Source organism: Thunnus albacares, chromosome 3 (assembly GCF_914725855.1).
Source record: "Thunnus albacares chromosome 3, fThuAlb1.1, whole genome shotgun sequence".
In the NCBI taxonomy this organism is placed as follows: domain Eukaryota; kingdom Metazoa; phylum Chordata; class Actinopteri; order Scombriformes; family Scombridae; genus Thunnus; species Thunnus albacares.
Window position 1 is genome coordinate 19,234,843 of NC_058108.1, and position 22,592 is coordinate 19,257,434.

Consider the following 22,592-nt stretch of genomic DNA (forward strand, 5'->3'; position numbering starts at 1 on the left):
TTACAGTTTACCTCCCCGTCTAGCAGCTGTTCCAGCGGCAGTGAATTATCTTGTCGGTTGTTACTCTTCGGTGTTGTCACCTACCGGCCTGCCGACGTGGCGGGGCGGAAGAGGAGCCGCTGGCTGGCACCAAACGGGTGAGCTGCACTGTCACTTTCACAGAAACAAAACTGTCTTTGAGCTTTTTAATTTTCCTTTGACTCCAACAACTGAAATAAATGCGTCTGCAACAAAACAGGCGAGAAGAAGAAGAAGTTTTAGTTCATTTGCTGCAATGTTGGAGATGCGTTTGTGTTAATCGTCATAAAGATCATAATCCTCCGAATAATAGCCTAATTGTGATATTCGCTGTGAAATAGAGATGGTCTTTGTTGGCTGTGTGCTTGACATTATTTTGTATGTTGTCATGCTACAGTAATGTGTTGATAGTATTAAAAGATCCAGAGAAAGCTTTGAGATGCGTAGAAAAGGCTCATATAGATGACATCAATATGAAATGAATGATTTTTTAACAGTTCAAGGGTCACAAGTTACTGTACAAGTTTTTACTAATACAGATTGTCTCGAGAATTAATGAGGTAAGTGTAAAATATTGATTATTGTCAGTGCTCCGGATCAAAAGAAAATATTGTCACATTATATAGTCTGTAACTTGTTTTGCGGGCAGTATAATAACAGATTTTTATTGGGATTGAGACCCGTTTTATTTACCATCTTGTGTACACAGTTTGTCAGAGATAACGTTGTTCATTATGAACAGGAAACGGCCTTAAACAAACTTAGTAATGGTTGAAAACAATGATGACAGTACTCATGTGCACACGGATACAACAGTTCAGCACTAGATGGAGATGTTGCACCTTGAAGGGATAAGATGTGGTAAATCACAGTGATTGCTTTCTTTTTGCTTAATTTTCACAATGTTTCAATATACACATATTGGGTACAAAACTTTATAATCCTAATTTTGGTCTTAAAAAGTCTGCATCATAATTCTTAGAGCATCACAACATTGTGTTCACTGAATTTTAGCAATGTTGCATTATTATCTAACAATGCTCTCAAACAGTAGCCTGTAATTCCCATCAAAACAGACTATGCAATGGTCATTTCCTCTGTCACAATACAAACAGCAGCCAGAAATACAGAAATGATGTAAGACATTTAGAAAACTTTTGTTTTTGTTCACTGAATACATTATACTGCTGTAAATATAAATAATGTAGCAGAGGCTGACTTTATAATATGGTAAATCAAACTTTTTCTGTTCTTTATCTACCACAGAGTTTGTTTTTTCATTTAAGATGTCGAGCATTAGATGTTTGACTCACTTGTAAGTAGTCATCAACACACAGTACACTGCTGGAAATTATGAAACATCAAACCAAAATATACACTACAGTAACACAACCTCAATACATTACATTATTTTGACAGTAAAAGAAGGAAATGAGTGTTTGGCAGTTATCATTGTCACCTTGGTAATATGGTGAAATGTTTTCAAAAACAAGTTGTATTGATTTAATGATTTATATGTTAAGTAATACGTGTTTGAACTTTGTGCTGACATGGGTTGGCTGAAGTATCATGTAGCATGTGCTGTAGTGTTTTGCAGTTACTATGTGTGGGCAGTGTTTAAAATTAAGCAAGTCTTTTAAGCTAGTCTTTTCACTCATATGAAACACTCACTGTGTAAATGTATAGTGCCTTGAGAGTTTCACACATTAAAACTCTGTTGTGAGACAAATCATCATAGATCAACCACAATCAGTAAACATTTCCAGATGTAAAACATTTATTTGTACCTAGTAAACTAGGATTTATGTAAACAATATTTCTGTTTCAAGGTAAAGAGATGTATAAAAATCAGAGATCAGCTCTTGCTCAACTAAAACCACTAATATTACAGAGCTCTCCACCTCCAGATCACCATGTCCCAGGCTGCCCCCTCTGATGCAGACCCTTCTGTAGACACCAACCCTCCACCCGCCCAACCCACCCACACTGACCCTGACTCCTGTCAGGATGTCCTAGAGGTCCTCGAACCGCCCTCAGCCCCTCTACAGCCTCCTCTGATCCCTGAGAGTTTCCCACAGTCCACTGAGGAGACAACCACAGAGGACGCCGCCAAAATGGACACTTCAGAGGGTCTGATGGAGCCTGCCGCTGAGGGACAGGTGATTGAATGCGACCAATCAGTGAGCCTGGAGCCGGACACGGAAGCTGCAGAGGAGGATGTGGAGGTTTGGACATGCAGTGCATTCAATAACCAATACTGATATTGATATTTGAGAGTTTAAAAATCAGACAATTATATATCGCTGTATATTCATTTTTTTATATAAACACATAAAAAACATTTATCTTTTTTTAAAGAATTGTGATCATGATGTGTTCTGAGCAGACAGTTTGCAGTCGAAAAATAAACTTGTCACTGTTTCTAAATGACCTTAAACATATATTTGGCATTTCTGCACTGAAATTTTTGTGTCCTATTAGTTGATATATTGATATCAATTTATTTGCAATAAGTTAATACTTACTCATACATCAGTTTGGCTGATTTATCGGTCTAGCCTTTAGCGCATTTTCACCTGAGCTGAATTACTATTCACTTGTGACTTTTATTTAATTGAATTTGATTTAATTGACTCAATTTATTAAGTAAAAAAGTTTTTAAAAAATGAATCAACTATTTCAATCAATTATTGATATTATTTTTCAATCAAATAAACAAAAATGTTCTATTCCAGCTTCTCAATTGTGTGGATTTGCTGCTTTTCTGTGTCTTATGTGATAGTAAGAGTTTATATCTTTGGTTTTTTGACTGTCACTTTGGGGAATTTTAATTTTTCACTATTTTATGATATTTTACAGACCAAACAGTTAATCAGTTACTTGACCAAATAAAGGGCAGATTAATCTGTAATGAAAATAATTGTTATTTGCAGCCCTATTCGACCTCAACCTGTGAGGCTACTAACTATGAGTGATAACTTTGTCTAGTGCAGCATTTCCCTGTAGCTCTATAAATTATTCCTACACAAATAATGTCTTTTTAACTAATACTTTAATGTAGGTGTGCATGTGTTTGTGTGTGTAGAGGTCTGCTCAGGAGAAAGAAAAAGGCTGGGGAGGTTGGAGTTCATGGGGAAAATCTCTTCTGACCAGCGCCACCTCCACTGTGGGTACGTCTCTTGTTCTTGTTTTCTTTCATCCATCCATTTTCTTCTTCTTTTGCCTCTGTACACATGCTCTTCTCTTCATCCCTGTGAGTATTAACCTTTGTGTGCGTGTCTGTGCGGACAGGTCAGAGTCTGACCTCCGTTAAGGTGAAGGCAGGAGAGGCTCTGCGTCTCCACAAGACCTCAGTAGGAGAGGACGCGAGAGAAGAAGAGGAAGAGGAGGGATCAGAGGTGAAGAGAGAGGGAGGAGGGGAAAGTGGAGAGGCTGACCTGTCCAGTTCCGGGGAATCTTCCTCTGCGAGTGCTGCAGCTTCTAACAGGGGCGTCTTCTCTACGATCACCAACGCTGTGCAGAACACAGTGAGTGAACACACACACACAAACACACCTCATAAAGCTAAAAAATCATAGAACAAAGACCTGCCAGTGGAGATAAATTCAGTGATTTCCAATACACACCTGCTTATTTCAAGACATTTTTTTTAAAAAAATCTTGTTTTGAGATATTGGCATTTGTGGTACATATGTCTGACTTACTAATTGGCCTTCCTCTACCCTCATTACACATCAGTCAGTCCATGGTGCAAGTTCACAGCCATGCAGTGAGCTATACATAATTCCAATAAAGGTTGAAGACAGCAGTCGGCCTTTGAAGTTTTTACTGGAAGCAACTGTGTAACAAACCAAGTAAATGAAGTATATGAGATACCATGAAAAAGAGTTAGACCAAAGATATTGTAGGAATGAGTCAGTACAGTGACAAGAAAACTGGATTCGCAAGGGATTAGACTGTCATGTTAGTTACATTGTACCTCATGGCAGGAAGAAACAAAGTCACCACTATAAGATCAATATAAAGCCCCCCATAGAACAACACACTATTTCATCTCGTAACATATACGGACATAAAGTCCACAAGCATAAATAGTAAAAAATTAAGCTAACAAATGAATAGTTACTTGATTGCAGCTAATGGCTAGCTTTGTTAGAAGTAAACACATTGCTGAAAAATGAAATTAACAAATCACAAATCAGGATCAGCTACAATTTAAAGAGTACCTATAGTTAAATGCTCTAACACGGGTATTTGGGCAGTTATATAAAAGATGCCTGTCAATATTTACTTGGTAATAAATCTGAGTAAAGATCAACCCGTGTCTAAAATCCCTCCATATTTACTATATAGTGCTGATGTATTGTATTTATATTTGAGTCACTCAGTTCATTCATTGTATATAATTCCACAGTGAAACACAAAAAGCAGTGTCCATGGCAAGTACACTGCTTTCTGCATGTAATGCCAATTACATTGTAAAAACAGCTGTGGAGCTGTACCATAGTGGTTGCTACTAGCAACCATTAGACTCTCCAACCAACAGACTTGGCAGAAATGGAATATATTATTCATAAGTATGTTTTAATTAGTGTATAATCGCCTGAAAATAAGAATTGTTGTGTTTTTGTTACCTTAGAATGAGCCCTTTATATCTACGCAGGGAGCATGTCCTCTTCTATGGAGCCCGCCATGTTGCACTGCCATGTTTTTACAGTAGGCCAGAACAGACAAACCAAACACTGACTCTAGAGAGGGCCTTTCACGTTTTTTGCGAGTTTCACGGCCACCCTAGGTTCTCCTACATCCTTGGAAGAGGAGGGTGAGTTGAGGGGTATTCAGTTGGTTGTAATCTGCAACCTTACCACTAGATGCCACTAAATCCTAAACACTGGTCCTTTAAACTGCTATGGAGTTGTGCTAGTAGCTGTACAACAGTACACCCCACTGCTGGTGTCAGAATAATAAGTTACTTCGGTAATTAAAAAATTATGAGAAAGTAAGTCAAAATTTTGACTTAATGTCCTATTATTTTTATTGTCCCTGAATAATTTAATCATACCTGTTTCTTTTTGTGTCGTAATATGCACTCAGTAGTTTACTGTACAGTGAGCAGTGAATTAAGATTTCAAATACTTCATCATCCATTGCATCCAAAAATATAACACATTGTATTTTGGGATTGTTATTGTTGCAGAAACGCTACATTTTTCATTCCATTGTGGACATTTTGAGGGCATTATATAGTGCATTAAATTCACACTCAAAATTTGGACTCTCAAGTAAAATAGTGGACAGTAAATATTGTGCACTATATAGTTAACAGGGAGCGATTTCAGACACAGCCTTAGTAAGTTGAGGTTTTGAGTTCCTCATAATTTTGCCACAAATATCTTTTCTGAATAAAAATTCCACTTTCTAAGTCAAAAAATGTACTTAATATCTTATCATTTTGCTTACCTTTAGTATGTTTATTTTATCATTCCTAATGTTTCAATTTATTTAAAGTGGGTCTTACTGCATAGTAATTCTGTTTTTTTTTTTCTGTCTCACCTTCTCCGTCTGTCTCTCTCTGTCTCTCTCAGGGTAAGTCAGTGATCAGTGGTGGTCTGGACGCCTTGGAGTTCATTGGAAAGAAGACCATGACTGTTCTCGCTGAGAGTGACCCGGGTTTCAAAAAGACCAAGACCCTGATGCAGAAGACTGTCTCGCTGAGTCAGGCACGCTGACACACACAGCTCACCCACACATACAGTGCAGAGCACTCACAGAAAATCAAAACGTCTCCTCCTATCCGATAAATAATGTAAAACTTGTGTATTGTGTGTCTGCGTGAATGGAATAATTTGGTGCTTTTCAGTGGAAATCTACATTCTGTAATTTATCTTAAATGACAGCTGTTGTATTAATGATCCTTTGGGATTTTTCAGATGTTGAAGGAAGCCAAGGAGAAGGAGCGAGCACGTCTGAGCAACCTGCCGATCAGCGCGCCCACAGCTCACTACGGTATTCTGTTTGACGACTACCAGGGCTTGTCACACCTTGAGGCCCTGGAGATCCTGTCCAATGAGAGTGAGGCGAAGGTAAGACACATGCAGCCACTTAGTATGAAGAATGTGAATTACAGTCTGTTTTTAAAATAGTGTGGATAAAATGGTGCGCTGCTCTCAGGTCCAAGCCTTCCTCTCCTCCCTGGTGGAAGAAGAGCAGGATGAGGTGAAGAAGGAGCTGATTTTTATCAAGGACATCTTCATCAAGCGCGAGGAAGCGGAGGAAGGAGAGGGAGAGGAAGAAGGGAAAGGAGGACAGACGAAGGATAACGGTGATCTAAGTTCCCAATTACACTGTTCTACCCCCCTGTGTGAGTCTCCCAGACCAACCAGACCTCCTGGAGGTAGAGGAGGTCCCTGAGCACTGACCCAGGATCAGTTGGCCCCAGTTTATCCCCAGTTTCTGCTTGAACTCTGGCAGAGGGGACACAAGTCCTGATGTAGGATCACAGGCACCTGGATCAGAACTGATATTTCATTTTGGTTACATTTTTCTAGTTTTTTAGTCCGGTATGTCTTGGTACACCAAATTCTGTTCTTCTTAAATGTGAATATTTAATAATATCTTTGGGTTGTGGACTGTTGATCGAGACAAAACAAGACATTTTAGGTTGCATCTTTGGCTTTGAGAAACAGTGATTGATGTTTTTCACATTTTCTGACGTTTTATAGACCGAACAACTTGTCGATTAATTGAGAAAATAGCTGAATTATTGACAACAGAGGGGTCAAGGAAGTCAGGGTCAGGAGCAAAGCAGCAGACCTGCAGCCGTACGGTTTTTGAGACACTATAGCAGGAAAGATGAGTGCTGACACAATGTCTCTAAACATTTTCCTTATGTTGGGAAAAAGTTAGAAAATCCTGTTTCTCACAAAAATGACGACCTTGTCTCAAATAAAATTTTCAGTTTTTACATGTAGAAACACAAATTATTTTTTCTTCTTGCGAAAGCCCTGAATTCTTGGATCCTTAGGGGCAAAAAGTGTTGCAGGGCATCTCTTCCTGATCCCCTGTATTGTTGGCACAAAAGAAGAGGAAAATGTTCTATCAAAGTGAAATTCAGTGTTGAGGTGGTGCCGTGTCATTTCAAGTTTTGGTTTTGTCGCATCTCACCAGCCATTTGTCACATTACATTTTAAAAATTAAGCCTAAACTTATACGATGTGACAGGCGCCTTCAGGCAGTGTCAAAGCAGTCAAGAGTTCAAAGCAGTCTGGTGTCCCCTTACCTGGAGGATTTAACACGGTGCCTGATCCAGTGCTGGTGTTCAGGGACCGCCGACACATTCACATCACATCACATCACAGATTCAAAACAGAACCAACAGAAACAATCTATTAGATCCAGACTTCTCATTAAAATCTGCATGTGTGCTGAACACTTAAATCTCTAATTGTAATTTAGATACTGACGTTAATTAATTTGGCACAAAAACAAGAATCTGAAATTGCACCAAATCTCTGCTGTGCTTTTAGCTGAAGGCAAACAAGAATATTATCATTATGATCTCAGCATGGGGGAAACCAAACCGTCACTGACATGTGGTAGAAATCTGCTCTCATTTTACATCTACAGCATCTATGGCTTTAACATATGCTGTGTAAATAGAAGTATACTAACATGACGTGTGTGTGTGTGTGTGTGTGTGTGTGTGTGTGTGTGTGTGTGTGCGTGTGTGTGTGTGTGTTTATTTCTGTTAGCGGCTGACGGCGAAGAGTTTATGAGTGTTCTCACCGAGCTGCTGTTTGAGCTTCATGTTGCTGCCACACCAGACAAACTCAACAAGGTGACTCACAAACACACTCACACACACACACACACACTCACACATACACACACACACACACACACGCGCCAGCTCAGCGCGCGCACACATGGAAACACACAGTGGTTGGTTTTACACACATTTTGAGAACAGTCATTGACATCAGGGTGTCAACTAATGATTATTTTTGACAAAAAACTTGAGGTAGCTTTTTCTAAAGCTTTCAACCACATCTCATGATTTTTTTTTTTGTCAAAATACTATTTCCAAGGTCAAAATGAGCTTTCATGCTCAAATTATTTTCATTAGCGATTAATGTTGCTGCTTTGAGTGCGATGCCATACCTAGTTATGAGCAAATATAATGACAATAAATATGTCTTATCTGATCTTAATCTCAATAATTCAATGAATAATTCCAAATCAATCATTTTTTCAATGAAGTGTGTATCGTTTAGTGTATAAAATCAGCAAAAATGTCCATCACAATTCCCTGAAGCCCATGATGTCATCTTAAAATGGATTGTGTTCTCTGAACTTTAACAGCTCAAAACCCAAAGACCTTCAATTTACTGTGATACAAAAAAAGAGAAAGGCAGCATAGCCTCATATTTAAGAAGATGAAACCAGAAAATGTTTCTTCAGTTTTGCATAATAAATGACTGAAACGAATAATCACCTATCAAAATTGTTGTCAGTTAATTGATTTATTGTTTAAAAACTGACTTCATTAATTTCCTCACAATAGCCCATTCCACAAATTTTAATCCAAACCCCAAACAACATAATTCTTACCCTAAAACGTACAAAACATGGCAGGAAATCTGCAAAGTAGAGAAGGCAGAGATGCAGTTTCTTCAGCAGCAGCAGCAGCCTCAACAGATCACAGTGCAGCACAGCCAGAAGGCACATTCTGTTTAACATTTTCTTAACTCGGTAAAGTTGTCATGGAATTGTAGATTTTCAACAATCCTATTTTTAGTGCTTCAAGGACTTCTTGTCTGTGTTGAAAGACAGCAGTTCCCAACCTGAGAGTCTGGACCCTCTCAAGGTGTCCCAAGATAAAACTGAGAGGTAGATGATTACAAAAAGAGGAAAACAGGAAAAATATATTTTATATTTTTTCAGATTTTCTTCTAATCTTTGCTTTTTCTTCTTGTGATGATCGTACTTCCTTACCAGGGAGAAAATAGTCATGACTGGTAGACATATGAGCAGACATCACTTCTTTTTAAGGGCTCAGAGGCCAAAAAAGTTGGGAAACATCATTGTAAGAGACTGCAGGTTCATTCTCAAACATGGAAACAGCAGTTGAAAAAATAATCTCGCCACAAGGTCCACTCACTAATTGTCATCTGCTGTTTCCAAAAACAAGAATTAACTTTCAATCTAAGTGAATTACAACCTTTGATTATAAAGTTACTGCTGGTAAACACTGATCATTCCAGACAAACATTGAAAGCCTGTTAGAGCGTATAAATTTCCTTTAACTCTCACACTAAACTTAATTCTAAATCTAACCTTAACTTGCAAAATGTTCTCAGTGTGAAGAACTTTTCTCAGCCTTCTGCCCTTGTTAGGAAATTTGGTACAAACAGTTACAGAAACTCACACACACATACACACACACACACACACACCGTTGAACTCTGTGTCAGCATCCACTCCCTCCCGCTGCAGCCCTGGAAGTTATATAAAAGTTATCACCTTTGAAGTCCTACTGCATAATCAAATTCACACATATAGGACCTACATTAGCATATAATCGTGTATATGCATCAAATTAGCATACATCAGGATGGTGATCTCTCACCGTGTGGGGCTGATGGGTGGTAATTATGCATCTCCAGGCTCGGATGAGGGCCCATGATTGGGTGAGCGAGGTGGAACAGCCTGTCACTACGGAGACAGTTGGCAGGGAAACGAAGGACCAGCCAGGGGGAGAGGCCTCGCCTGGAGAGAACGAAAAGGAGGAGACGAAGGGAGATGGAGAGGAGCAGGGGGAGGAGAAGAAGGGAGAAGAGGAGGAAGAGAAGGAGGAAGAGAAGGAGAAAGAGAACGACCCCAGATCTGCAGAGGTGAGGTCGACTCAACCACATTGTATAACTCAAATCAGCAACAGCAGAGACTTTTTCTTTAATTTTTCAATTTAACCTCCCTCTGCTCCTGCTGTCACCACTTGTCTGTGTGTGTGTGTGTGTGTGTGTGTGCGCGTGTGTTCTCTCTCTCTCCAGGCTGTCTATATGTCATCAGTGGGGAGTCTGGCAGAAGTGACGGCTCGCAGTATCGAGCAGCTCCACAAGGTGGCAGAACTCATCCTCCATGGCCAGGAGCTGGAGAAACCAGCCAGAGACCAGGCACACATCCTCACCAGGTGTGTGTGTGTGTGTGTGTGTGTGACAGAGAGAGAGAGAGAAAGAGAGAGTACGCACTACATGTGAGAGGAGCGTGGTTTGCTAAAATTGACATTTTCATTCCAGGTTGACATGTTCCATGTGTACAGAGGTGGAGTGTTTGGCCAACAAGTTCTCTGATACGCTGCTTCTTGTCGGGGTAGGTGACAGGGATGTGTGTGTGCGTGCATGTGTGTGTGTGTTTGCGTGTGTGTGTGTGTGTGTGTGTGTGTGTGTGTGTGTGTGTCTGTGTAGGCTTTATTCTTCTTTTTGTCAGCAAATTCCATTAAAATACCAAAGCCAACAGTATGTTTGTCTGTCTTAATACTGCCCGACTTCCTAACCATGCCTGTGGCTCTCAGTACTGCACCAATTGGTTACTACTGAAAACATACATATTTGAAAACAAGCCATAGTTATGTACTTGAACGACGGTGGAATTGTTATTTTTATGTCTCCGCGGTGGCAAGAGCCATGGCTGGAAGCATTATGTTTTCGGGTGGTCTGTCCATTCCATTCTCTCATGAATGCCTTGAGGGATTTCTTCAAATTTGGCACAACTGTCCACTTGGACTCAAGGATGAACTGATTAGAATTTTAATGGCCAAGGTCAAGGTCAAGGTCACTGTGGCCTCACAAAACACGTTTTTTGGCCATAACTCAAGAATTCATACACTAATTATGACAAAGTTTCACACAAATGTCTAATAGGATGAAATGATGAAGTGATGACATTTTATATCCTAAAGGTCAAAGGTCAACTTCATTGTGACCTCATGATATTCTGCAAAAACACTTTTCTGGCCATTATTCAACGCCATAACTCAGGAACAGGAGGGGAGATTGTGACTATATTTCACATTTGGTCAGATGCTGAACTGGTGACACTGATCTTGGGTCTCCACCTTGAAACTGTGGTGATTGTTTAGATTTTCTGTGCTGCCGGGTTGAAGATGTGTGTGAAACATCCACGTTTTAGAATTTGTAGCTTCTTTGCAGCAACATCCATATCTGAAGCATCATCTACTGTCATGGCCACAACTTTGTGTTCTATCAGAATCAGTATTATTGGCCACACATGTGAACATATATAGATAATACACTTAATAGCTTTTATTAAATTCCTTCTAAGTCTTCACTACAAATATTATATGAGTCTGGATAGACATGGATGTAAACTGCAACTTGATTGGTTGGTGGAGGCAAACAACTGCATGGCCGTATTTCTAGTTACTAAACTTCTGATCCTGTATCTGTTATCTCTTCGTGTAAGTCAGATATATGTCAAAAAAAGGTTTTTAAGTGTTTTCATATCAAATACCCTCTTTTTTCCTATTCCTGTAAAATGTAACAATATTTTTGATTATTCAACTTGAATTTGGGGATGTATTGATGCGTTTATCTAATCAAAAGTGATGTTGGGCGACTAACTAACCCCTCCCATCATATTAAACCACACTTGACTGCTTGTAGGTCGCAGCTAGCAGAGTAATATCACTGTAGGAGGGGTATGTTTAGTTATTTGTTGTCAAAAACTTTGCTTTTATATTTCCAATGAACGTCATTCTAATTTATTCATTTAACCCTTGCCTGATTCCTTTACAGCTCTGTATTCTCTAAGCAATCCAAACAAATCTGAACTATATGATTTAAATCCTTCTCGTAGTTATATCCTTCCCACATGCTGCGTTTCACTCAGAAACACATCACACTACAGAAGCTAAAGACACTGTAATTGCTGTTTCATTGTCACTATTTTTAAAAAAAGGTTCATTTTCTAAAACACCAGGGCACTTTAGCTTTCCTCAAACAGGTGTAAATAGTGCATTTGTTGGGAACTTTTTTTAACTGTGGATTAATTCACATTCTGTGCTCATTTTATCATTTGCCAGCAACAGGACTGACTCCAAATAAACTACAGTGCACATGTTTATGGGAATGAAGTAACGTGTGACCCTGTGCAGCAGTGTGGCTTGTTCATGTGTTTTTAATAGTTTTAGACAATGGATGTTGAATATGGGCTTTGGCTTCACAGGCAACATTGTTAGTGGGATCAGTTCTTTGTTGGTTTTGGTCTTTTCATGTGGTTTGTCTTAATGTTTGTCTTTGTAGTTGTTTCATGTTCTCCAACCAAACCACTGAATCTCAATGGAGACATTGAGAATTATGATTCATCTTACATTCTTACTCATTGCTGCTTCCCATCTCTCTCTCTGTGTCTCTCTCAGGGCCAAAGAAAAGCAGAGGAATTGAATCCGCTGGTAGATAGCGTGCTGTTAGAGGTGAGATATACAGATTTTTTTTTTTCCTCAAATTATGATTAAATCAAGTTAAAATGAAAATGAAAATAATGACAGAGCTGTCCTGGCAGTGGATGACTATTAGATGTGTAAATAATGTTTATAAATGAAGAAAAAAATCACAGTAGATAAAAATAGTGTATTTTTAACACTGGGATCAAGTACAATCAGCATTTTAAATAAAACAGAGTCACAAATATTTCTCCACTGTATTTTAGTTCATGATTTATTGTTTTATGCTTTGTTTTAGCAATTTTATTTGTATTCTTTACTACTGTGTTTTATACTTCAATGGTGTTTTGTCATCATATTTGGTATGTATATTACATTTTACATATGTTTTGCATTCTGGACAATAAAGCTGTATTCTATTCTATTCTATTCTATTCTATTCTATTCTATACAATAGACATGTCCAGTATTATAAATAAATGGTAAAATCAGAAATAACCTTTTTTCACATTTATTTAAAAAAAAAAAAAAGGTATGACAATGATGATGATCATAATGAAGGTCTCTTGTCTGCAGGGCTCCAACAGTACCAACTATATCCAGAATGCATTTCAGCTGCTGCTGCCCGTCCTGCAGATTTCCCACATCCAGAGCCAGCACTGCCGAACCGCCACAGAACCAGCAGCAGAGACACAACAACACTAACATACACACACACACATACACACACATACACGTGCTACCTGCTCACCCGCTTGTCTTAATGTATCTGTTGTTGTACAGAAAAGGTATAGAAAATAGATTATTCCAGACTAAGTGCTTATAACTACATTATGTGCCATAGCTACAGACGGAATATTTTCTTAAATATATATATATATATATATATATATATATATATATATATATATATATATATATATACACACATAATATAATCTTGAAGATAACAATTTAACAAACAGGTACATGTGGAAATGGTCCACATGCAGGTTGTGTGTGTGTCACTTCCATGTTGTATCTCTGAATGTTATTTTGTCAGTTTTGCAGTTGATATATTGCTTTGAGGAACCAAACTGTGTTCAGAGCTGTGACTCATCCTGTCTGACAAACAAAAATGTATTTTCGATTGTCTCCAAAAACTGAACCAAAATCAAAAAGCAACTGATTGTGTTGAATGGACTCTACATTAATATATATCAAGCTTTCTTTGCACTCCTTTTAGTCTGTTAGTATTTCAACATTTTGATCAACATGACCAACTGAAATGTTTTAATCTGGTTAGAGTCCATATGCCAGTATTAATGATTACGCTACATGTTTTACTTTATGTTTACTTTTTCTTTATGTTTACTTTATGTTTTTGTTTTTGTTAAATTATATGAAGCAACACTACCTTATATTTACTCTTATTCAGTTTGATTTGAAAGGAAGAAAATGAACCTTTACACTTTAACTTAGAAAACATTTAGTTGTCCTACATGGATCTATTGAAGATGTAATGTAAGTGAATTAATCTCTAATTATGTTTCATTAATCAACAACGTGTCTCTCTGTGGGTTTTTTTGTTTGTACATCCCAAAGAAGGTGCTGCCAAAACATGTAGGTGGTTTTAAAATTCTTCTCACCCTCTTGAAGAAATACTGTTTACAAGGAACTAGATGTAAACACTACTTACTCTCCAGAGGTGTATGTTTTCCATATTGTTTTTCCTCTTTTCCTTGAGCACCTGTGGAATTTAAATTATCTGGAGGCACCACTGGTTTTTTGAATATCCACTGTTAAATTGGCTCTGAGCTTCCAGCCTACAGTTATTTATATCTCTGGATGATAAAGTACTCTCTTAGCCTTCTTTGCTTCAGATTCTCCCCTTTCAAAGGTACATTGATGTGGGCAAGAAAGCTAAGCAAAGAAAATATTAGTCAATCCTGTCAAAATGTTTTGGCTCCTTTCGGCTACGGACAGATGGGGTAAGGCTGTTTATCAGCCGTGCTTCTGCCTTGAATACAAAATGATTTTTAACGTGAAATGAAAGCCAATTAATTTATTTAGGTTTGGACAGTTTACTAATGTATTAAGACTACTGTCTAAACAGTTTGAGAATGAGATGTTGCAAATAAACAAGTTTTAACCATATTTATGTGTGTCAGATGTTTTTTGATTTCGCTGTCAAGGTGGCAGGAAGGTGATGCAGTCATCTTTATTTTTCTCCAGTGTGCATAAAGTCACCAGGCCTGCTAGGAGATGGACGGATGGTAGCGATGATGCAGATTTGCTAAAGAAAAGGATGGAAGAATGAACTGTGAGATGACAGTGGAAAGGATCAGAGTCCATTTGATAGCCTGTTAATGGAATAGTTTCAATACTTTGGGAAATACACGTATTGGCTCATGGGTGGAGGGTTTGCTAGATGAGAAAACTGATATTATCTTTATGTAGCATTATATCTGCTAAGTATAAGGCTACAGTATAGCTAGCAGCTGGTTAGCTTAGCTTAGCACAAAGGAAGGAAACAGAAGTAACAGCCTGCCTGGCTTTGTCCAAAGTTAAAATTTGCCTACTAGTACCTCTAAAGCTCATGTTTGTTTTATCAGTACAAGGAGCAAAGTGTAATAAAAATCCTTTTTATGGGTTTGTGCCTGGACTATTTCTTGGCCAGGTGCAGTGGTTGCCTGGCAACTGCACAGTTCTGCACATAATAACGCCTCCAGAAAATGGCGGATTGTCGTTTTTACACACAGGTTTTGTACGAATGAGATATAACATGTTGGCTAGTTAGTGAGCTTAATATTTTTAAAAAATCTCTTAATATTAAACTTTTGCTTTAAGTAAATTCTATACTGTTTTTGATGTTGATTATCTTAAAATATAGCACTGTGCAAAAGTTTTAGGCACTAAAAGTAAAGTGAGAATGCTTACTTTAAAACAGCAGCAGTTCTCCTTGGTACACTTTAACACAGTTTTTCATGGTAACTTGCAGGTAGGTTGTTGTAACCATCCTGGAGAAAGAATGTTCTTCTGTGGATTTATTATTTAAGCCATCTCAGGTACTTCTTCATTTAATCCCAGATTGACTCCATGATGTTGAGATCAGGGCTCTGTGGGGGTCATACCATACCATCTGTTGCAGGACTCATCATTCTTTTTGTTGCTGAAAATAGTTCTTTATGACTTTAGCTGTATGCTTGGGGTAACTGTCTTGTCATGAATACATTTGGGACCAATCATATGCATACATATTGCATAATGGATAAGAATCGAAAAAATCTAGGGTGCCTAAAACTTTTGCACAGTACTGTACATATGTTCAGACTAAAGATTTAAAGGACGGGTTCACAATTTTTCAAATCTGTCTTAAAACAACGGTCACGTGCCCAAATGAACATAGAAACAGGTGTTTCTTGCTGTAATTATTACTCCTGTTCATTCTGGCAATTAGAAAATCCCTTCATAATGCACTTACAATATAAGTGATGGAGGACAAAATCCACAGTCCTCCTTCTGTGCAAAAATGTATTTAAAAGTTTATCTGAAGCTAATATGAAGCTTCAGTCACCTAGATAGGTCAAATCAAGTAGATATCTTTCAATGTTATAGTCTTTTTAGTGCCAAAGTCCCTCTTTTTGTACTTCCACCACAGCTCAACAGGGAAACACTGTCTGAGGAAACACAAGGAGGGAATGTGATGCTACAAAAACAGTAAATGTGGCAGATATCCACTTGATTTGACTGACTCATACATCTGAAGACTAATATAAGTTTCAGAGAAACTTTTAAATGCGTTTTCGCAGAAAATGACTGTGGACACACTGTGGATTTTGGCCCCCCATTTGAAGGGAATCTTTTAACAGCCAGTATGAACAGGAGCAATGATTACAGTGAGGAAAACCTCTTTCTGTGTTCATACAGACACCTGACAGTTAGACTTGAAAAATTGTGAACCCATCCTTTAACACTGGTACAGTATAAAAGGATATGAGTTTGGAAAGTATTTTCATTAAGATCCTCAATAGAAATACATTTAGAGAAACACAACATTATATATTGAAGTAGCCCATAGTTTTATAGTGACAGCTAGAGGATAAATTCAGCTTATGATTGTTCCAATAAATGTTGGTTTACCAGTAAAACAGTGGTCGGCGTTTCCATCCAGCAGAGTTTCTAGTTCATCTGCAAAATGTACATGAAGTCTATTAATAAACACAAAGTCACAGGAGTTATATGCTTGTGGTCTGACTCATTTCTCTGAATGTGTTGAAGTGTCTGTGTTCCTACCTTGACTGTCTACCTCTTGAATGGGTGATAGTCCTGTCCATTCAAAAAAAAGAAAAAAAAAAGTTGTCATGGTTTGAAACAACTTTTTAATCAAACCATTTTATTTCAAACTGTCATTGAACAATAACAGGTCATTAAAATATAAATAATACATACAATATGATTAAATTAGGATGTAGAGCTTGAGTTAAGAGTGTAGTGTTGTGCCATTTACCAGTTACCTTTAAGAGCGATGATTTCTGTGTAAATTTCTTCATCTAGTTAAAAGATATACAGCAGAAACAGCATATCAGACATTGTGATTAGTACTCATTTCCAACAAATGGGGTATTGCTTTACCTGGAAATAAAGTCTGACACAATTTGGACAAAAGATGTTGTAACTCTGAGATAAGCTTGTGAAATGCTATTTATCTGATTATTCTGTAAGAGACAGAGCTGCAAAAAGAAGAAAGTTTGGTTTTATTCCAGATGCAAAAACACTTATGAACAGTTTATGTATAGATAGATCTTGTGTATTGATTACAGCAATAAATGCACTTTTACTTTTTGCACTTTTTGACATAATGTGCCTTTGTGCTGTTGGATATTGTTGGCAAGCACTGCTATTAAACCTTGTATATTTCAACACTTTTCTTACATTATTATATCTTGTATTTTAAAATTGTTTTCTATGTGTTTGAATGGACTGTTTTTGTGCTTGTTTTTGCAAACTTGCTTGCTTCAAATTGCCCCTTGAGAGACATATGAATAGTTGATAGAATAGTTTGATTGAATATTACAAAATTTCATGTCAACTAGAAAATGAACTTTTGACAACTGGGACTGAGAGAGAGAAGTGAGATAGAGAAGTGTGTATCTGGGTTTATAATACTGTTAGAGAGGGAAATAATGGGAAATGTGAAGTAGAGTAGAAAAGCACACATTAATTCAGAGGACACAAGTTTAAATTTACCATTTGACTGCGGGCCAGTGAGGTCGTAACCAAGAGGGCGCACCTTCGGTTTTTCTGACAGAAAGCACACATTTTAAAATCACTCCAAGGGAATCAAACTAGTCAAGTGGACAATGTGTGTGTGCGTGTGTGTGTGTGTGTGTCTTACTGCGGCAGCAACTCTTCCAGTCAATTTCTCTGAGCACAAGTGTGACTATAGTCAGCAGCAGCACACAGAGTAGAACCAGCCAGAGCACCCTGACCATACACCGCCACTCATCTGGACAAGAGACAGGGATTTAAAACATTAGACAGATTTTGGAAACAGGAAAACGTCTAGGAGTGTAACAACTATTATCTTTTATTATCAAATAATCTGCCAGCTAAAATCAGAACACGGTAAAAACAAAAATGCCTATCAGAATTTTCCAGATCAAGGTGGCATCTTCATATTGTTTCTGTTTGCCCAAACCCAAACACATTAAATTTACAATATCATATAACAGAGAAGAGGAGGGAATCCTTACATTAGGGAAGCTGAAACCAGCATTTTTTTCTAAGGCATTTTTACTTGATAACAATTTTATACAAATTTTCATTTGATCAACCAATTAGTCAACGTATTGTTTCAACTCTAAACGTGTGTTTCCATCATGATATGTGAAAAGCTTAATAAAGTCTAAAAAGGAGCCTAGCTGGTGCTATGTGCTCTAAAAAGAATAAATACAGAGACTGGGATGCAATTGGTGAGCAAGAGAGAGGAGCAAAATAAATAAATACATAATTAGAAAGATATGCTAGAGACACAAATTAGGAGAAAGGTGAAATCACAGTAGGAGGTAGAAATACGGTGACAAATAAGACTAGAAATAAAATGAAAAGGAAAGGGAGAATATGGAAAGTGCATTTGGAAATGGGGGAAAATTTTTCAAGTGAGATAGATATCCAGCTTTTAACATTGCACACTGGAAAATATGACTTATGAGTTATGGGGGAGTGTGGGAGTGCCAAACAGAAAGACACCAAGCCAAAATCAATACAGCCTTTGAGAAATAGTGAATTGAGATGTACTGTAACTCTCTGTGAGTCTGATTGACCAACCAGAAGGGAGAGGGAGAGAGAAACATCACGAAGATTGGAGTTAAGAAGAAGAATTGAGTGAAATTCTTTCTATTGAAAAAAATGACTCAATTGTGGATGGAGGTAGAGGCCGCGTTTGACTGAAATTGGATCAGTTTCATCCAAAATGAAAACTGATTGGGCAATTTCCTGCTGTTTTATTGTCTCCTCTCCTCTCCTCTCCTCTCCTCTCCTCTCCTCTCCTCTCCTCTCCTCTCCTCTTCTCCCCTCTCCTCTCTAATCTTAAATTGAAGCCATACTGACCACACTTGGAACAAAGAGCCACTCTCTCATCCTGACACCAACCTTTCTGTGTCGGTTTCCATGGTAGCTTTTCTTTTGCTGTTGCATTCAAAGCTGTTTGATTGGCGAGCCAAAGGAGACAGCGGCTGTGATTGGCTGGCTCCGAGGTGGGCGGGACGGGGAGACAGCAGTAGAACACCTCCCTCTGCCCTTCATCATCTTTCTTCTTCTTTTCCTCCTCCTCCTCCTCCTCCTCCTCAGGTGGGTGGAGGTGTAGGGAGCTGTGATTATTGCGTCCATACAAGGTGAGATAAAGGGACTCTGCATCTTCAAGTTGAAGCTCCACTGATATCTCAAGATGAACGGTTAGCGCTGTGGATAGATGGATGGACCAATGGATAGTTAGATGGGATATAGATGCCTTAAATTACTTGAACAAGTCCAAGACTGTAACACCATGCTAGCAGCTCTAAAACGCTCACTGTGACAATGTTAAAGTGAAATCACATTTAATCATCCCTCTTTGCAGTCAAAAATAATGTGAACATGTCTTTTTAAATGTATTGTTAATAGTTTTGTATTATTAGAATGAAGAAAAAAACCATCGGTGCTGCACTGCACAGAGCGGAGACAAAGTAAACAAACTGCTGTAGTTACAAGTCAGTGTGTCACTAACGGATTTTGAAGAGCAACGACCAAACCAGCATCTAATAGGACAAAAGTGACATTTTCAGGTATGTTTACTCATTAATGTGCTGCAGCTGAGCGGCTAATTGGCTACCTAGCCTGCTAACTGATGTTAGTGGTGCACTTTTCCCCAGTGAATGTTTGTTTGGACGCTAAATTGAAGGACATGTGTTCATGTCTGTGAGTTGGATAAGAAGGAGACTTTAGCATGAAAGCTAATGTGGGTCTGTGGCTCTTGTATCATGTAGCAGGATGCTATCAGGCTCAGTGTGACCGTCTGCTCTGCCGATGATCAAATACCATTATTCTTTATTCAAGATTTGATTTGCTGTATCAAAATAAGGTCTCCAGCTACGTAAGTATTTAACAGTATTTAATCGAAGTAATGTAAAACTATGAGGCAAAGAATTTAAAATATAAATTATTCCCTTTTGGTTACTGATTTTTTTTCTCGAAGGAGAACAAGTGATTTACAATGCAGATATTTATGCTGTAGTAGACATAAAAGTTTAATTTCAGTTGAACTTAAAAAGCTGATTTAAAGCAGTTATAATGTTGACCATGTTCACCAACTTAGGTCCGTATGTTAGCATGCTAACATATGCTAAATGGTACTAAACAGTAAGTACAGCTCAGGCTGAGGGGAATGTTATTAGTTTTGCAGGTGGGCATAAATAATAAAAGACAAATAAAAAATTTGACCTGATGATGGAGTACTAGATGAAAAGTCAGTGGATAACCACATTTTTTACAATTTATCCTGAGATATTTCCAGATGGGCAAAAGTAGTCGACTGACCAACAGACTGGCATTGCCATACATTGAGCTACACTGCTAGCATGGGTAAAAACTACAAAAGCTTATCTTTAAAACTTTGTGCAACACCTGAAGATGACATGTTGCTTTGTAATTCTGCTATGTCCGTATCTGTCTCGCACATGAACCAGCTCATCTGTGGGTCTTCACCACCTCTCCTGGAGTCTGACGCAAGATCTGTTGTGTTGGTTTGATTCTTTTGTGAGCAGACCTGCTCCCATTTTTCACCTCCTGGAGTCTGAGAGGGGTCACACATATCTTTTCTTCTAACCTCAGCATCTCCGATCTCATCTTTCTCCCCCTTCCCCACCTGATTCTCTCGTTCGCAGGTTCGGTAGGGCAGACAGAAGAATTTAACTTTTGATACTGAAAGGAGATGGAGAACAGAAAATTCAGAAGGAGCAGATCAAAATGCCCTCAAGTCAAATATCAGAGCAGGATCTCAAAATGGAAGCTGCTGCCTCGAGTTTATCTCTGACAGACAAAGAGAAACAAGGAAAGTCATAGAGAAGAGGAGAGAAACAGATGAAACGAAACCATTGAATGCAAACACGAGTATGAGTACAAAAGCAAGTTCCTCTCAAAAAGCGAGCTTTTCAAGGCAACATAATACGGAAACATTTTCAATGCAGCTGTCAGTCACTGTTGTACAAAGCTATATTTGGCATTGATATTCAGCTCAGAAAGAAAGACAGAGGTCGAGTCAAAGTGAGTCTACATGATGAGGAAGAAACAAGACAAAGTGACTCAACAAAAAGTTTACTTCAAGTTCTCAAATGTAAAGTTTCAACAAAACGTCTTTGAGGACTGAGCCAAAGCAAGAAGTTTTTTCTTTGTAATGCTTCAAAAGGCTCTGAACCAGACATTCACACACACACACACACAAGAATATAGTCTCACACGTACCACACACATGATAGACAGAGTGGAGAAAACCTCTATCTGAAACTATTTGGATGACCCACCTCTGTTAAATGTAAAGAAGTCTGGGAGGCATACGATGAAGATGAGGATCACGAGGATGAGAAGTTTAGTCAGTGCTGCTCTTACCATGGTTGCACCATAGGATCACACATACACATACACATACACACACACACACTCCTTCATGCTGATAAAGGCATGACTTGTGGCTCGTGGTAACTGCTTCCTTCTTTAGTTTCAAACAAATACATATACTCACAGCCCGTTTCTGCCCATCAGACTAGCCTTTTGGTAGAGTTTATGTAGCCCTTACAATATTGCTCATATTTCAAGATGAGGCAGGCGACAATGCAACGTGACAGCTTGCAGCTCAACACTTCACTTCCCTTTGCACTTCCTGTAATTTTCTCAGAAAGGGTGAGAAATGGAGAGTTGCAGGCACAACAAAGATTTTCTATCAGCAGACTGTAAGTAGAAATGTTTGGCTGTGGGTTTGTGTGAGAGACAGTATGTAGACACTGACGGTCCTCTCTTAAGAAGAGATGGATAGACTTTATAATGAATATAATAATATAAGACTAATATATGATTTATGACTTTAAGTCCTGTGTGAACTACAACACAGAGATAAATGATTGTGTGTGTGTGTGTGTGGTCTATATCTGTGCAGAGGTCAGCTTGTGGTTTGTGTTTGTGTCTTTAACCTTCTACTACTTGATAGAAAGAGGAAAACAAGGATTAAAACTAAAACTGTGATCTGACATCTGTGGAATCCCAATGATGTGTTTTTTCTTATAATTATAATGTATAGCAGTGGTGGGCCAAATCTGGCACTCCAGCAAAACTATTTGGCTACCTAATGAAAGCTGAAGTTTTGACTCTTTACATTAATACATCATTTTTCACAAAATTACTGTAGATAACAAAATTAATATGTTACATTTGACACTGCCCCCACACAAGGATATGCATGAAAACCAAGGTTGTGCCATGTGGCTGGCAATTTTCTATATTTTTCTTATTGCTAAAAAATCTCATGTGCAGAGCCAAACCAATAATTAATTGATGTATTTACTTTGAGAAATTAACAATGTAGTATAAAGTCAAGAGGTTGTGT

At 38.2% G+C, this 22,592-nt stretch overlaps 3 protein-coding genes across 6 annotated transcripts in view; 2 read left to right on the forward strand and 1 right to left on the reverse strand.

Moving 5' to 3' along the window:
• Positions 1-66: 66 nt before the first annotated feature.
• On the forward strand, positions 67-14,614 carry fam114a1 (family with sequence similarity 114 member A1). 2 transcript variants are annotated; one of them, XM_044346831.1, is made up of 13 exons: positions 67-137; positions 1,926-2,243; positions 3,104-3,188; positions 3,310-3,545; positions 5,604-5,738; positions 5,949-6,101; positions 6,190-6,379; positions 7,770-7,855; positions 9,684-9,911; positions 10,068-10,207; positions 10,314-10,386; positions 12,455-12,508; positions 13,055-14,614. In XM_044346831.1, exons 2-13 carry the CDS (start codon positions 1,932-1,934, stop codon positions 13,181-13,183), a joined length of 1,821 nt encoding a protein of 606 aa, XP_044202766.1. In that variant the 5' UTR covers positions 67-137; positions 1,926-1,931; the 3' UTR covers positions 13,184-14,614. The 2 variants fall into 2 exon arrangements, with proteins under 2 accessions (XP_044202766.1, XP_044202767.1); XM_044346832.1 differs by having other exon boundaries at positions 68-137; positions 6,190-6,340.
• LOC122979415 lies at positions 13,367-21,862 on the reverse strand. 3 transcript variants are annotated; one of them, XM_044346833.1, is made up of 9 exons: positions 21,517-21,862; positions 20,621-20,917; positions 19,112-19,420; positions 17,856-17,966; positions 17,708-17,761; positions 16,975-17,010; positions 16,754-16,786; positions 16,601-16,648; positions 13,367-14,753 (listed from the first exon to the last, which is right to left on the reverse strand). In XM_044346833.1, the coding sequence occupies exons 1-9, from the start codon at positions 21,602-21,604 to the stop codon at positions 14,716-14,718; spliced, it is 1,014 nt and encodes a 337-aa protein (XP_044202768.1). In that variant the 5' UTR covers positions 21,605-21,862; the 3' UTR covers positions 13,367-14,715. The 3 variants fall into 3 exon arrangements, with proteins under 3 accessions (XP_044202768.1, XP_044202771.1, XP_044202770.1); XM_044346836.1 differs by having other exon boundaries at positions 21,735-21,796; XM_044346835.1 differs by lacking the exon at positions 13,367-14,753 and adding an exon at positions 15,429-15,576.
• klhl5 (kelch-like family member 5) overlaps positions 21,820-22,592 on the forward strand; it is a 53,825-nt gene continuing 53,052 nt past the window's right edge. The window contains exon 1 of the mRNA XM_044346828.1: positions 21,820-21,942. Coding sequence (XP_044202763.1) covers positions 21,900-21,942 — 43 coding nt within the window. The 5' untranslated portion in view covers positions 21,820-21,899. The remainder of the gene's footprint in view (positions 21,943-22,592) is intronic.